Genomic DNA, 16,608 nt, shown 5'->3' with positions numbered 1-16,608 from the left:
TAGAGTCAAACGCTACTTCAACATCAGCGTTATATGTTCATTAATTGCATTGGGTTGTCAGGTTTCACAAGTGTGCGTGTGTGGTGTGTGTATTTGTGTTAAGTGAAAAGCCAGGTTTTATTTTAATCACTTTGTTCAAAAATAAAAAGCCCAGTCCTCTATTTCTGCTGGATAAGCAGTTAGGAAAAATTGAAGGATGGGTAGTGTTAAGGGTAATAAATGAAAGTGAAAAAAAAACACAATGGTTTGTAATTACAATTGAAATGTTTATTAAAAGTACATCCATCTTCGTTGGTGTTGACATGGTGTGTAACATTCAAAGTACTGTATATGTGCACATCCACACAAAGATAAAAGTAAGCAAGTCTTTGGCATGATTTAACCTGATTGGGTTGAACAAATATGTTCTGTTCAATCATTATGCACCCTTCACACAACTTCAAAACAAGTCTCAATTTGACTGACGTGACGGCAAAACTAACAAACTACTTGCTTCTGGTTAAAATCTGTCACACGATCGTATATTTGAAAATAGAGTGGTTTACCAATGTAATACTCTTTTTATTTTTTTTTATTTAAAAAGCACACTCAGAATGATTTTGCTCATATGAAAAACAGCTCATCTGTGCTTTAAATGTACCACAAGTTACACAATTTATATCGCACAAATACTACTTTCGATTGGTTGCACCATGGCTTAAAAACACAAATTGTACTCAAATATGGTTCAATGGGGGCACATTTTTAATCGTTTCAATTAATTTTTGCGTCGGCTGATGAAAACCTTGTGCTTCGTAAAATTTGCTGGATGTTCCACATATATAAATTGAAGTACATCTGTAAAAATATATCATCTTCAAAGTGTTATCAGTGTCCTTTATCCGGGTACATTCTTCATCCAAGTATTAAAACTGCGGGAATATTAATATTTACACGGTAGATGTGCAATATTCTACCTCCAGGTGAGAGATCAATGATCTTTTACACGTGGCCATTTTGGTTTTGTAGTGCAGCATTGTCATCATTCGTAACAGCTCCCATTCCCGCACTAGGAATGTGTCATCTGTTCTATACAACTTGAACTGACATTCAGCCACAGGCAACTCCTGGTATTTAATTTTAGTAATTTGAGGGCTTGCCCATTCAATAGCATTCCAGTCTACAGTTGTTAAATATTATAATAAATATATGTCTAAATATAATTGTGCCATTTCTTCTACAATTATATTACCATCAAAGTTAAGGGATTAATTAAATGGCATCAAAGTGGGCCAAGTATACTGTCCACGCCAGATTTATTATTATTAGCACAATTCATACATCAGGTTACATTTACCAAAAACATGAACGATGGGCAAATGTTTCTAATTGTTGGTACAATCAACAGTAACTTATTAATACCTTTGTAGAAGACTAGGGATGGTAGGTTGATAAATTTATATGTAGCAAGCAACTAAGATCAGCGCTTATATATACCGTACTGCTGGTGAAGATGAAACTCTGCAAATGAGTCAGAGGAGCTAATGTTCCCCATTTCAGCTCTCTGGGTAGGCACTTAGAGCGAACATTCATGAAGTTAACAAAAAGGCAATATTATGAACCAACAAGTGAATCTGTTACACTTGAACCCCAAAGAAATCAAGAATGCGGCAATTTAAGACATAATTGTGAAAAAACGATAAAAGCTTCATTTGTAAAAGATAAATACAATTTGTGCAAAGTAGGAACTGCTCACAGAGAGAACTTAATGCGTTTATAAGTAGTGGTTCAGATCAAACAAGAAAAACAACACAAGCTTTCTTTTTCACCAGAAATTGTGTGTGCGCGCGTGGGTGTGTGTGTGCTTGGGTGTGTGTAGGTGTGTGTGTGTGTGTGTGTGTGTGTGTGTGGGGGGGGGGGGGGGGGGGGGGGCATATTATTAACTCATTCACTCCCAGCAACCGTCACTGAAGCCCCATTCGCTCCCAGCTGTTTTATTGGATTTTGATTGATTTTGCAAGACCCACAGAATATTGTGTTCTATTGCTATAAAAACATGGAACCTACCAAAAGAAAGATTAGCGTCTCTTCTTTCATCAAAAAAAAAAGTACATTTCTATCTGTTTCAGATTTGGAGCAATTAGCATTAGAATACAGCTAAATTTAATCATTATTCACAAATTAGCTAGTTTTAACATGGTCCTGGTTGATCTCTTATACTCTGCTGCCACCTGCTGGCCGTTTTTCTAATAACTACCATTGCTTCAATCGTTCTCTACAGTAAAGAGGCTGCGTCAAAGCCTTCTCTGTGCTCTGGCATAAAAAAATAAAAATAAAAATAAAAAAAACAAAAACAAATACGTCTTTGGGACACATCAAACAGTCAAAATAGAATTTATGTTTTGTGGAGCAAATGAGTTAAGGTCCAGTTCAGATGTTTCTACAGTATATGCTTGCTTGCTTAAACATTTATACGAGAAGGGCTTGTTGATTGTGTCTTGTACTAATTCATTTCAAGCACCTGTTGAGTGAGATCAACCATCTTCCCGTTTGTGTTGTTACATGGGTCCAGTCTTGATGTGAATCACACGTGAAGGTTAAATGCAAAGATACTAAACTGTGCGAGCTGCGTCGTATGCACAAACTGTCTTCTGTCCATGCACAAGTCAGGCAAGCCAACTTCATGTTCCAGTGTGTATTTTTGGAAATTATACTTCTGGATGCTACACATAATTTGCACCGATTCTCACCTTCAAACGTTTTGAGGCTTGGAGCCCTTTGTGCCACGAAAACACAAAACAAAAACAAGCTTATATGTTTCAACCTTGTGGCTCAGTGCTGGTGCTGTGGTGTGGACCCTCCTGCTCATTGATGGTGTGGAGGAGGAGGCACACTGGAGGGTGCGTGGGGGCGCTGCCTGTTTGGTGCGCCGGCTGGGAGGACCCCGGCGCCGCTCGCCTCTCCGACCTGCCGAGCGCCGCCTCCCCCTCCGCACCGAAGGACGACCGGTGAACACAACTATCACAGAAGTCTCCAGCCTCGTCCTCGTCCTCTCCCTCGCAGCCCAGCAGGCTCTCCAGCTCCCGCAGCTCCTTTCCTTCCAGGCCGCCTGCTCCACTACAACCGTTGCTCCCACGTGAGCCGCACACGCACACTTCGATCCCAGAGTCGCCTGTAAATCGGCGCCTTCTCCCATTAGGGAGTCGATTGTCATCGGGCAGGTCCTTCAAAAGAGGATCCTTGCAGTCGCTTCTCTTCTCATCAAGGTTGAGTCTCTCCCTGCTCATCTCCTCGGACAAAAGTATCACGCCTGAATCTTGTGTGGTCTGTGCAGGCTTGTTGTCAGCCGTTAAATCTAAAGAAGTTGGTTGCGGTTCCTCCGTTGCGGGTCTGTTGCACAGGCCGTCCGAGTCGGCGGGTGCTGGGGCTGGTTGCGTGGTGGGACAGCGTCCGTCTTGCTGCTCGGGGTGAGGCTGTGAGACGGCTGAGGATGGTGCTGCGTGTAAGGCACTGTACGGTGGTGGAGGAGTAGGCGGTCGGTTCACCACTTCTTCGTAATCCGGCAGCAGGTAGCTTGGTAGAAACCCTGAGGAGGAAGATGAGTGGAAGGGATTCAGTGCAAGAGCTACATGTTCAATCATCTTTTGTTTTAACCTACTCACTTTTCAAGTGAGCAAATCATTATTCAATTATCTAAATTGCTTTTAATATTTTGTGGCATAATAACCCTTCATTGCAATATCTGCATCAGCCCACTGACTTCTCCGAACTGTTGCATTTTTCATTTGAAATGCTTTTCCAGGCCTTTACTGTAGCCTCTTTCAGTTCTTTTATGTTTCTGAGTTTCTTCACATTCACTACAATTACTAGTAATAGTAAGCATTAGGGTTGGGCGGTATTAAGATTTTGACACCGTTTCACCGTCTCCTCATCACACCGGGGTATACGGTAATATCGTCATATTTCTTTAATTTTCTGGGCGTTACATTTTGTGATTTGGGTGCTCCATGGTTGCAATGGCAATGATTTTTTTTCTCTCAGTTTTCTAAGCTTTACTTTATCACACAAACAACACAAAACCCCAAAATATATATATATATTAGTGACAGTCACTGTTATTAAAGGCTGAACTGTGTGGCCCGGGACACATGATGTGTGAAAGTCCAACCTGTCATGGCAACCAACGAACAGTGAGGAAAAAAAACAAAACAAAATGGGTCGTTCGAGCCGTTATGTTATTATACATGCCTACCTGTGGTGTTTTTATTTTATGATCCGTCGCCGAGTCTGTCCAGATGGTCATCGTCTCCCTGAATGACGGGTTTGCGATAATAGGCAGCGCGTTCTGCTCTGGCTCTCTCCTTCACATAGGTCCGCCAGGGCCCCGCACGTCGGCATCGCGCAACTACCGTCTTCGTGCACTGTTTGCATATTGCCGCGTCGACATCTACCGGCTCAATCTACCGATGTAGTTGCTTCACGAGCTGCTCGGGTCCATCTTGTCTTTAGTTGTTCCGGTTTATGGGCTGTCACATGACTAATTATTGCTTTTAGTTTTTAAAATAGTTATAAGTAAATAGTTATATTAAGTTGAAAACAAGTACACATTTACATTTTCTCTCAAAAAATATATATCTTTTTTTTTTCTTTTAAAGCGGTATTTAAAGTGACACCGTTTCTATTTTTAGACACCGCGGGATACCTTATTACCGTATTAGTAAGCATTCAGCTATTAGCATTCAGCTTTCAGCATTCCCACGCAATTTCTGCATAAATTGCACTTCACCTAGTTATTTACGTTTTGAACATTTAGCATTTTTTTATTAGTCCTCTCTTCTTTTCATTCTTTTAGAATTTTCTTTCTATAGTTTTAACTCAGTCTTATGTTCTTAAAAAATGAAGTAATTTTACTTTTCCAGTGTTTCCTCAGAAAGCTGCAGCTTTTGGCCCTTTCCCTGGCGCAGATCTCGCCCTGAGATAGCGTTTTCATCGCTAGGTTGCCCTGTGCTAAGCCTTAGGTGCCTTGGATTCAGTGGCAAGCGGTGACCTTTTGGAGTGGGGCGCTCGCAGAAAAATCTGAGGGTATTTTTATTGTTAATTTTAATATTATTTAATTATTATTTAATACCACTGTGTAGGTATAAAATTAAAGGGGAAATATTCAGGACTGACACGGGTTGATGCGCACACACTTTAATTTTGTAACGAACAAAGTGTTGTGTGTTCTGGAGTTGCCGTTTATGTTGAGCACTATTATGTCGGACTGTTACTGAACGCAATACAGGTCTCACGTGAGGGTGGAGACTTGCGGTTGATTAGCGTTGTGGTGCTTTTTCCTGCTCGCAACGAGAACGGTTGTACTCTGTGTTTTGGCGTTGGCCACTGCCAAAAAGTGGCGTGTTGATGAAAGAAATAAACGGGTGACTTCCCCAAACAACATTTGCTGGTGGCGTTTGTACAAAACGTTACAATCTAACCAGCATTGTACAACAGCTCTCGATGCCAGCAGGAAAAAAGAACAACAATCTTAACTGAACTGCACGCCTCCTACCCTCCCTCCCTCCCGCGAGACCTGTGTTGCGCTAACTAACAGTTAGACATAATCATGCTCAACATAAATGGCAACCCAACTTAGACATTACATTTTTTATTTTTTTTACTTTACAAAGTCGTCTCGCGGGTTAGATTAAACCCCCTTTGCTTTAAGACATTACAACAAAGTCAAGATTGACATTTTGTATATTTTTTTTTATTAAAAAAAAATTACTTATTATACCTAATTATTATTATTATTAGCCATTATTACCCCCCCCCCCTTTTTTTTTTTTATAAAGAAAATACATTATCTGCTCCAAATATCAGTTATTGGCCTCCTTGAGTAATAATAAACGGTATCGGCCCTGAGAAAAAATAACATATCTATTCGGTCTATCTCTAGAAAAAGGATTAAACAATGAATTTCCTTTACCTAAATGCTGTTATACAGTAAAATCCAGACACGCTAATCAAAATTAGCACCTTCAAACAATACACACACGTAGTAGTACAGGATGTTCTGTACTTATCTTCTTGTATGATAAATATTAATGAGGACACAGGAAACAATAAACAGGAACAGAAAGGTCCTGCGTCTGTGTAGTGCATGAGGCTGGAACGGGGTGAGATTTGCTCATCCCCGATTGTGAAATGCTTCTTACATAAATACATTAATTTTATTCCGAGATCACAAAGGTAGAAGGTGCAAAATAATATTGATATAGCAGGACCCTGAAGGGTGGAGCTTATACTCCAGTCTAAGTACATGCAAAAACCCAACTATCACTCTAGTGTCAACAAATTTGTTCCAATCCTAAAGTTTCTCATTCATAGTTATAGATTGTTACAGATGTAACAGAGTGCATAACAACACATTGGTGCTGTCTATCTCAATAATATACCACAAATTAGCATCAACATGAGCATGAACGTATATAATAATAACTTAGTCTTACTGAAGTAGAAGGGCACTGAGGGATAGTTGTGCGCTTCACGATAAGCAATGAGGTTGATCTCGTGTTGCCGCTGCTGTTGCTGCAGTCGGTGTTTGGTGCGGCGATGGTGACACACGCAGCAGCAGCTCAAAATGAAGATGATAGCCCACACCAACCAAAACCCTACAGTAAGGGACAAACCACATGCATTTATCATGTTGGAGAACAGCATGGGGCATTACCTGATACAATGTTTAAAAAGGTTTTCATAATTGCTTCAAGTCAGTGTGGTAATTTAGCTTATATTCATGACCAAGATACTTTCCTACCTCTGGGTTTTCAATTGAGAAAATTGCCCATAAAGTGGTGTATTTAAAGTTGAATCCCAAGGGTGTACAAATCAGATTTCAACAAACGATTTCTGAAACATCATGCATATAAGTCGCACAAGAGTTTCAAGTGCCATCATGAAAGTGTGATTTGAGACCAGCTTGAATGTAAAACACATTATTTCTATTCATTTGTTATTTATTTATGCTAATAACATGTATGAAATATTATTGAACAAAAATACCAGAAATAATTTATGGCAACGTTTCATTTTTTCCATATTATCATGGTTATGGTACACGCCAGGTTAATGAAGCAAGGTGTGCACCCTGTATTATATTTTCTGTATAAATGGCAACTGGTACTTCATTTATATAGCGCTTTTCCACCTTACAAAGCCCTCAAAGCACTTTAACTTTTCACTACTCATTCGTCTACTGATGACTCAGCATGGGGATTTGGTATCTTGCTCAAGGAAACCGACATGCTCACAATGGCCGGGGATCTAACCCACAACCTCAAGAATGTGAGATGACCAATCTACCACTTAATAGTATTTTATATTAAAACTCTTTTACTGCCACACGTTATCCACAAACAACCCCGACAATGACAGCCGATGTCGAGCCTTTCAACTCATCTTTCACGGCAAACAGAATATTATGTGCTATTACTACATAAACATGGTGGGTACCACATGAAAGATGGCGTTCCATTCTTTCATTATCATCATTATTCCGTTCTTTATCATCACCATTTGAAAATAGGTCATTTGAGTGACAATCAAGCGAAAACAGAAAAATGAGAAAACAAGCTTCTTGTGAAAAGATACATTTTGTGCACAAAAGTGACTTTCACAGTAATATTTTTTGTTTAGACGCGCTGTGAATTAGATTTAATGTGACAAAGGCTTTGATCATTCACGTCATCTTTGAAAACGTTCTATTTCATCAAATTTAATCAGATTCGTTTCATTGTAATTTAATACACAGGCAGCCCATTGAAAAGAGATACAATGCTGCCATCTGCTGGCCATAGTTATTGGGTGTTTTTGATTTCACAACCCCATTGACCAGGCAGAGCTCCACTAGATGTTGCACTGCCCATTGATTCAAAAAAACAAAAAAACAAAAAACAAAACACATAGTTCACGTCAATTAACGTTTATGGCGGCATACATTGTGATTTCAGTAATCGTTATTAAACGTTTTTGGTGGTAAAAAGAGTTATTTACCACTGATCATGCATGCGTCACCGTGATAGGTAAATTTCGGAAAAGTAGAGGTCATTAAAAAAAAAAAAAAAAGAAAGAAAAAAAAACACCTTTTTTTGTTTTTTTACACCTCTATTAAGCCATTATGGACCACACATGGTTCCCATCCTTCTAAACACTTGTTACAAATAAATAATTAGACTTATTCATAATGAAGAATACACAAACAAAAAGGCTGCATTCATAAAGTAATGTGAGCAGATTCAGAAGGTTTTAGGATCAGGGGGGAAATCTCAGCACGCACCCCAAGTGTAATTTTTTCATAATGTGACGCAGTATTCTAGTTAAGATTAGCTTCTTCTTTTTTAGATACATCTGTAAAAAGAAAAAATTAACATTGTTATAATTTACATGCGTCACCTCCCCTTCCTCAAAAAAAAAAAAAAAAATGCACCCTACACACTCACGGTTCAACACCCGCTGATTCACATATTCTCTGATACTCTGGACTATCACCTTTAGTATTAAAAGATACAAACTGGAATTTTAATTAATGTTTTAAAGTAACATCATTCTTGCATTTCATTGCATCATATCATATCAACATGACAACTAGCAAGATTGACTTTAAAAATGACTTATCTTGAGTCTAGCAATCTAACTGCCTCAGAAGAGCAAAACAGCATGTAATCACATCCTGTATATTTGATGTTTTGACAGTGTGGGCTAGAAATAGCAGGACACTTACACCAGAGCTCATAGTAGTAACTGCAACACTGAGATTCTCCACAGCAGTGACCCGACTCACACATGTAGCTCTGGTTGTTGACACCTTCACAGAGAAGTAGGCTCTGCAAGATAATTAGAAAATGAAAGGAATGGGTAGAACCACAATTCATCTTGAAAGTTGAAAAACATCAATGGCATGTCCTGCTACAAATTAGAAATAAACTAATTGCAGTACTTCAGTAATGTGTGAGGTGCCATTTTTAGATCATTCCACACAGGTTCCATTTACAAGTTATCGAGGCAACAAATGTAATTACTTAAAAACTTAAGCCACAGCCATGATAGAGACCAGTATTGGCTCGGCATGGGCTGATGACCGGAATTTCAGAGTTTGACATCTAAATGACAAGTCCTCTTAGCTAATCCTCTCACAAATCTTTATCAGTAAAACTCTTTGAAGTGGGAGAATCTAAGGGGCTAAGCGTTATAATGTAAGTACTGAATCTCAAGATAATGTCCACTTTAGATCACAGGTTGATGTTCTGATTTTTTACATTAGCTATAAGAAGAAGCAAAGCTTGAAGCCTTGAATCGTGAAAAAAAGATAATTGCTATTTGTGAATTGTGATTCTAAAAAGTACTGTGTGCTTAACTTTATTTTGTCCTGATAATGGAAACTGATATTCATGTTGTTTTCATTGCTTTCAAACTCTCAGATGGTAGCAAGCTGCAAATAACGTAAAGCACCCATCTGAAAACATCTCGCCTGTTCACCGAGCTAAGGGACAACTACAACTAGTGGGTGCATTTTTGGAACCAAACAATCTGAAAAGTAGTTTTCAGAGCCCACTTTGATACACCACTTGTAATAAACACAGATTAATTTCTAGACGTAGCCCATTATTTTTTAAATAGATTTGCAAAGAGTTGGTAGATTTACTTTTTAGATTTAACAGATTTGAAAGGACACTGGCTGAATGGAAGTCATATCTAATCATTGATGACAAAACCGAAAGAAGCAGTGAACACGCCGGTAATCAAAATCACATGTGAACAATGTATGGATTTGTCCAGGAATGTTTTTTGAAATTATGTTAATGATTTGCTAGCCAAAGATGCAAATAAAGTTAAGCCTGTTCTCTCTCTCTAAAGATTATCAGCATAGGTCCCGAACTCAAAGGCATGATAATCCAGGGTCCAAAATCCCCCTCTACCTCATAGGTCACAGACGCACATAAAAACAGTTCTCAAACATACAGTATTACTTCTTCCCCTCTTCTTGCCCCACACACCTACCCACCACCACCACTATAAAACACACACACACACACGCATGCACGCACACAGACATGGATCTAACTCTAGGTGCAGCAAGGATTGCGCTTTGGAAATTTCCAAGCAATAGCAGGGAGACCAGTCCACACAATCTACTTGATCAGCACAAATTCAAGTGCTAACATAAAAGTAACCATACCTGACAGCGTCATCATCTCTCAGCAAATTGTTTTTAATCTTTTTAACTGACTTGATATGCTCCAAAATGCTGTTGAACAAATATTGAATTCAATGGGTTAAAAACAAAAAAACATCTGTGTTTTCAATTGGTCTGCTGGCTTTTCCCCAGCTAAGCTTACATTCTCAACATGGCCACCTGGGCCTTTATTGCCACTTGATACACCGAAAGTAACCATTCAGTTTGTTTGGGTCTTCAGATTGGCCTCCATTGTATTGACGGGGTTTGGACTTTCGCAAAAACAGCCATTTTATGCAAAAACACGACCTGCTGGACAACACAAAGTTGTTGAGGAAAATGATGTCAACTAAAAAGATGAACGATGGTAAGGTGAGTGACCTAAAACCAGGTATACACTGAACAATTTTTTCAACTATTTGGGGGAATAAATAGAATAAAGTAATTGCTAGGGGTGTGCCAAAAAATCTATTCATAAAAGAATCGAGATTATCATCTATTAATCGAATCGAATCGATATTTAATATCCAAAAATCGATTTTATTTAAATTAGAAATGAAGAAGAAGGGGAAAAGGCAGTTGTAGCCCACATGCTGTTTTTGTGGAAAAAGACTCTTACAATACAAAATTAATAAATGTTTAAACAACAACAACAACAACAAAAAAAAAAAAAAAAAAACTTTACTGTCTCTATATGTCATTTTGTCTTGCAAAGCAGACTGGAGTAGATCATGATAATGTTGTGCATATCTAAATTGAAACAGAAATCTTTTGTCAATCAAATGATTCTGAATCGAATCGTAGACACAAAAATCGTAATCGAATCGAATCGTGAGACAGTCAAAGATTCCCAGCCCTAGTAATTGCACATCCACTATATGAATCTTTGGGCACCTCACGATTCCATTATGATTCAGGGGCTACGATTCAATTATACGATTATTGATGCCTTTTTAATTTATGTATGGTATACAGCTGTGCCTTTACAACACACATTTCTATTTGTCTCACTAAGCATTATTAATGACTAGGGGAGTGCAGCATGCAGCGTTCGTGAAAAAGATAACAGCAGGGCGCGACATTGCGACCACTTTACCCACACATGAGGCCAACTTTACAGTGTTTGCTGGTTAAAAAAAAAAAATAAAGATCACCCCGTCGCACGGCGTGAGTGCATGTTTTAATTAGTGGCGCAACGTTTCATCTTTGAGCCATGATGCGTTTGGAATAAGTGCGAGTACGAGTCAAGCGAGCAGCCACGCCACGACGCACTTCTAAGGCCAACTTCAAAATAAAAGCTTACATACAATACATGGATGTCAATGCATCACTGTTTGTGTTTATAATAAAGAAGGTAAGATTACAACCAACGTCTGCTGTTAATATACTTGAGAAACGTTTCAGTGTTGTATAAAGAAAAAAACAGAAAAATAGCCACAAATGGGAGCGCCTGGGATATCCGGATTTCACGACAATATGCGCTGATCCTCATTGTTTCATTCAAGGAAAAAACGATACCGCTTTTGTCCATATGGTGCTGCCATACAATAACTGAAAGTTGCTTTGTGCCGTTTTAATTAAAAGGCTGTCATTGTATGATACGGCTCAAGATTCTGGAGTTAGCAGCTAGCCGCTAATGGGACTGTAAACATTGGTATCTCTTGCGAGACATGAGGTGCATTCAAATGCAGTTGGACATTTCAAACAGAAGAAAGGTTGGTATGTAAAGGAATCAACTATAAAGATTAAACCTGACTTTCTTATATACGATACAGGCCAAAAGTTTGGACACACCTTCTCCTGCAATGCATTTTCTGTATTTTCATGACTATTTACATTGTAGATTCTCAATGAAAGCATCAAAACTATGAATGAACATATGTAGTTATTTACTTAATTTAAATATATAATATAATCATTATATTTATTTCCATTAGTCATCTGAGTTTCAATTAAGGGTGCACCAATCGATTGATCGGCTGATCGATAAGCTTTGATTTCCTTAATTTTGAGCGATCAATAATCAACCGATTCCTCAAAATAAATTTGATCTTGTAGTGGACATGATCAAATTTATTTTGAGGATCGCATCTCCCTTCGCATTAAGTCCAAAAAAAGTCAGCCATTGTCCTCTTCTGCTGAGACTATTGGGGTAGACTTCCGACTTCCGGGTTTCACACATCAGCGCCGTTTACGGCCACTGCTGGCCGCGTTGCAACACTCGCACCCCCAACCGCGACACCATCGGTGGGAGCGCGCAGGACGTCACAACTATCTGAAATGCTTCGGACAACTGAGACAGACACACTACACACTTGCATCTGTTGACTGGAACGCACTACCGAGGGACACAAAGGCGGAAGCGCAAGTACTGGGACACGGCCCACATGTTGCAAACGGGAACCGGAAACAAAGCTGGTGTGAAAACCCAGAAGTCCCGCCTCCGCCGTGGCATATAGCCACCCACCAGGTCTCGTGTGCCATTGCTCACTGGTGTGCTAAGCCTACAAAAAAAACAATATTTTGAGTGTGGCCAAACAAAGTTTGTCGACAGTTTAGCAAATAATGAGAACTAGTGAGATACAACCCGAGATAAATCCCATAATGTATGAATTTTGGAATTTGGACACATTTCCGTGATATAGTGAATTCACAATAAGTGAACCGCCAAGTAGGATTGCATGTATTCTGGTACTAGAATAACTGACAAATGATGAAGCTGCGCTTGTAAAAGTTATCATCATATATGACTTATGACTGATTATGGCAATTCCAATACAATTCCAGTTTCAATACACTGATAAAATACAGCTGATGTGTTCACAGTAAAGTCATCAACATACGCCTAAGTCATGTGACACCTCCTACTAGACACGGGCTATTACAATAACATGGACAAACAAGTGAAATATATACACAGCTGCTAGGTTATAAATCATTTCCCAAGTGTAGGGTGAGTCCTCAGTTTATGAGTTTCACTTCCATTGTAATGACGTGAACCTGTCTGTCCGAAAAGCGCAGTGGTCTATCACTAACCCCCCTAACACAGTAGTAGTCATAATTACAGTAACCATTTGTATGAAAATGAAAGCTACCTCTAGGCTGTTTAAATACAAAAGGGTCAAATAAAACAAACCCATTAAGTAAGCCGACAGTACAGTGGCAGCAGAGAGGGCCTTGTGCCACATGATTACGTTGCCTGTATGCTGCTGAAAGAAATTTCTTGACAATAATATATCTGACTGGACCAGTCTAAACATGACATTCTAATTAATATTACATTTGTGGAATATGAGTTATGCAGCAAAATCCAGCCATTTTTATCCATCTCAGGGGGCGGCCATTTTGCCACTTGCTGTCGGCTGAAGAGGACATCACAGTTGCTCAAGGTTCAGGTAACGAGCCATCACAGCTCACCTGTTTTCGAAAGTTGGGCTGTGATTGGTTGTTACCTGAGACCTGAGCAGCTGTGATGTCATTTTCACTCAATAGCAAGTGGCAAAATGGTCGCCTTCTAATATTGCTAAAATTGCTAAATTTTTCTGCTTGACTCATATTCTACTAAAACAATATTCAACAGAATACCATATTTAGACTTAGTGGGGCTGCATATAACATATTAATGTCACGAAAAAAAATTGGGGTTGACTTCCTCTTTGAGTATGTGACTATATAAACAGTACAGAGCAGGCGAAAAAGAAAAATAATAATAAGAAAAAGTGATACTTACATTCTGAACAGTAAATGCTACAAACTATTCAAGTGACATTAAAATAAGGGCGTTATTTTGTATAATAAAAAAAAAAAAAAGTATGGTCATAGTGACACATCTCAAAAGTGCCATTATTACTATATTGTAGCTCTGTAACACTGCATCATATTCACACTGGTTGTTGATCAGTATTGTTGCACTCTTGCACGTAACATTGCTTAAAGCTATCCCAAATCCGTTTTGTGTCTTTTTTTGCGTAGTACTTGGATTTGAAAGGTTTTTTTTTTTTTTTTTTTTTTTTTTTAACAAAGAGTAATGGTTAACGTGAAAACGTTAAACTCAACTAAACCATTTTAAATTTTAGTACTTTGTTTCTAGCCCACTTTATACTTCACTCTTGCATCAATACATTTCATTATGCCAACATATTACTATGACTGTGTCATTGCCTCCCCAAGGTGGGAGCTCTGGTGATTAAAAAATCTCTATGAAATATGTCACAATGTTACGATACACTGTTGTTTAATACAACATTGTGTGAACAGTTACTTTACAAAGTCTATCAAGCAATGAAGAGTGGAGTTTTCATCTTGACATTTTAACTGGATGAATCTTACTGAAAAGAAATGCTAAGCAGACATTCTATGATAATGCCTTATTAATTTGCAAGTGGCATGGCGACGTTCAAAAAGAAGTTTATGCAACTATCTTTCAGCTAAAACACACGAAAGCAAGGCCCCTACTTCTCGAGGCTTCCTTAACTTTAGCAATGCTAGCTTTAGTTAGCAAGCACAACTAGCGATCGGTCATGTAGTTGAGAAGGTGTCCTAAAGGTAGCCAATGAATAACGTCATATTATATAACATTGTCCTATACGGCAGTCGTCGGCTTTATGTTTAACAAACAAGTGAATGTTTACACAGACTGTACTAATGTAGCCAGGTAACTAGCAGCTTGCTAACAGCCCAGCCAGAGAAAAGCTTGCTAAGGACAGCTTACCCTGTCTGTCGTGGAAGCTGTGGGGGTGACAGAGGCAACGTTGTGCAAAAACAATCCCATTTTAACAACCAAGGCGACTTTCATTACTCCCAAAAAAAAGTTGCAACGACTAGGGCAAAAATTAGCAACCGCTGTGGTTCACAAACTTCCTCCGAATGTCCTCGACTACTTCTCGGGCACTCTCTCGACTAGAGGCCGCTGTGCGTGCCGCCTCCCCGGCATCGTGGAACTTGAAATGTTTTGAGGCTCGAAACAGAGAGCAACGATCAACTGGTTGTTGTAAAGGACCGCAGGCCTTGCAGCTGTTACACAAGCTGTTTGTTCCTCCTGCATGAGGGTTCGGCTTGTGTCTGCTCTGCCGGGGTGTGGCGTGATCACCTCGACTCAATCCATGTGAGCAACGTGAAGGGCGTACTGTACATTTGCGTGGATGACAGTGGTTGAGCGGACTGCGACGCCATTGGGTAACTCGCTGGAAGCGAACCAATCACTAAATGATGCGTCTTTTCCCGACGAACTCATGCTAATAAACAGGAAAAACAGCTCGCGTCTTCCAAATTTGCATAAACATCGTTTGGTTCTAAAAATCCTGTTTCAGTTTGGAACTTTATTCCTCATTATGTTTTTGCTAAATTTGGTGGTTTAAATTTTAGTTTAAGTTGTAATTATAATGTGGACAAAATTCCTGTTAAACTATCTGTTTTCCACAAACAAGTTTTTTTGGCATGGTCAATGATTTACAAGCATAATTTTTCTCCACATAAATATACAATATGGAACAACAAAGACATTTTATACAAGAATAAATCTCTTTATTTTTCTGACTGGGTAGAGAAAAAGGTGCTTTTCGTCCGGCAGTTATTTGACAGCAATGGGCAACTCATGTCTTATTTAGAGTTTTTGAATACCTACAAATTTCAAGTTTCTCCAAAACAATATAATATTGTATTTAATGCAATACCAACTGGAGTTAAAATGCTTTTTAAAAATAATTCTGTGTTGCCCTGTCCTCTTTCTCTCCCCAGTATTTTAGAGACAGAGATTGGTCATTTCTGTCTGACATCAAGTAAAGATGGCAATAAGAAAATTCGTGCTCTGTTTCAGAAGAATATTGTCACTATCTCATATGTTGTGTCCTATTGGAATTGTTTTGTTACAGACATTAATTGGAAAAAGGTCTGGTCTATTCCAAATAAGTATTTGCTGACAAATAAGGTGAAGGAAGTGTCCTTTAAAATTTTGCATAAATATTATCCGGCCAACCACTATATGACCAAGTTCAAAAGGGACATCGACACAAACTGCTCATTGTGTGGAACCCACCCAGAGACAGTTCAACACCTCTTCTGGATCTGTGGACACACTCGGACTTTTTGGAAAGAGTTTAGTAATTTTGTTATTAGGCATTTATATAGAGACTTTTTGTTGAAATGGGAAAATGTAGTGTTTTTTTTTTTTAGGAAGTATGTTAATGAAGATATATTTTTTATTATTAATCTGTTAATACTTATGGCAAAATTCTTTATCCATAGATGCAAGTATGGAAATCAAAAACCCAACTTCACACACTTTCACATTGACATGCTCACCTATATTAGACTTATAAATGGCTCTCATAACAGGAAGGCTATGAAAACTATCACTATTTGTAAAAAATATAGATTGTTTGAATGTACATGAACCCCTGGCATTTTTGTTTTGTTTT

At 38.7% G+C, this 16,608-nt stretch overlaps 1 protein-coding gene across 1 annotated transcript; it reads right to left on the bottom strand.

Moving 5' to 3' along the window:
• Positions 1–245: 245 nt before the first annotated feature.
• On the bottom strand, positions 246–15,305 carry wbp1lb (WW domain binding protein 1-like b). The gene is made up of 4 exons (XM_077525349.1): positions 14,904–15,305; positions 8,741–8,843; positions 6,471–6,632; positions 246–3,565 (listed from the first exon to the last, which is right to left on the bottom strand). The coding sequence occupies exons 1-4, from the start codon at positions 14,985–14,987 to the stop codon at positions 2,799–2,801; spliced, it is 1,116 nt and encodes a 371-aa protein (XP_077381475.1). The 5' UTR covers positions 14,988–15,305; the 3' UTR covers positions 246–2,798.
• Between the last annotated feature and the right edge of the window lie 1,303 nt (positions 15,306–16,608).

The sequence above is a fragment of the Festucalex cinctus genome, chromosome 6 (genome assembly GCF_051991245.1).
Source record: "Festucalex cinctus isolate MCC-2025b chromosome 6, RoL_Fcin_1.0, whole genome shotgun sequence".
In the NCBI taxonomy this organism is placed as follows: Eukaryota; Metazoa; Chordata; class Actinopteri; order Syngnathiformes; family Syngnathidae; genus Festucalex; species Festucalex cinctus.
The sequence above is the reverse complement of the archived record's forward strand: the minus strand, read 5'-3'. Positions and strand labels throughout refer to the sequence as shown.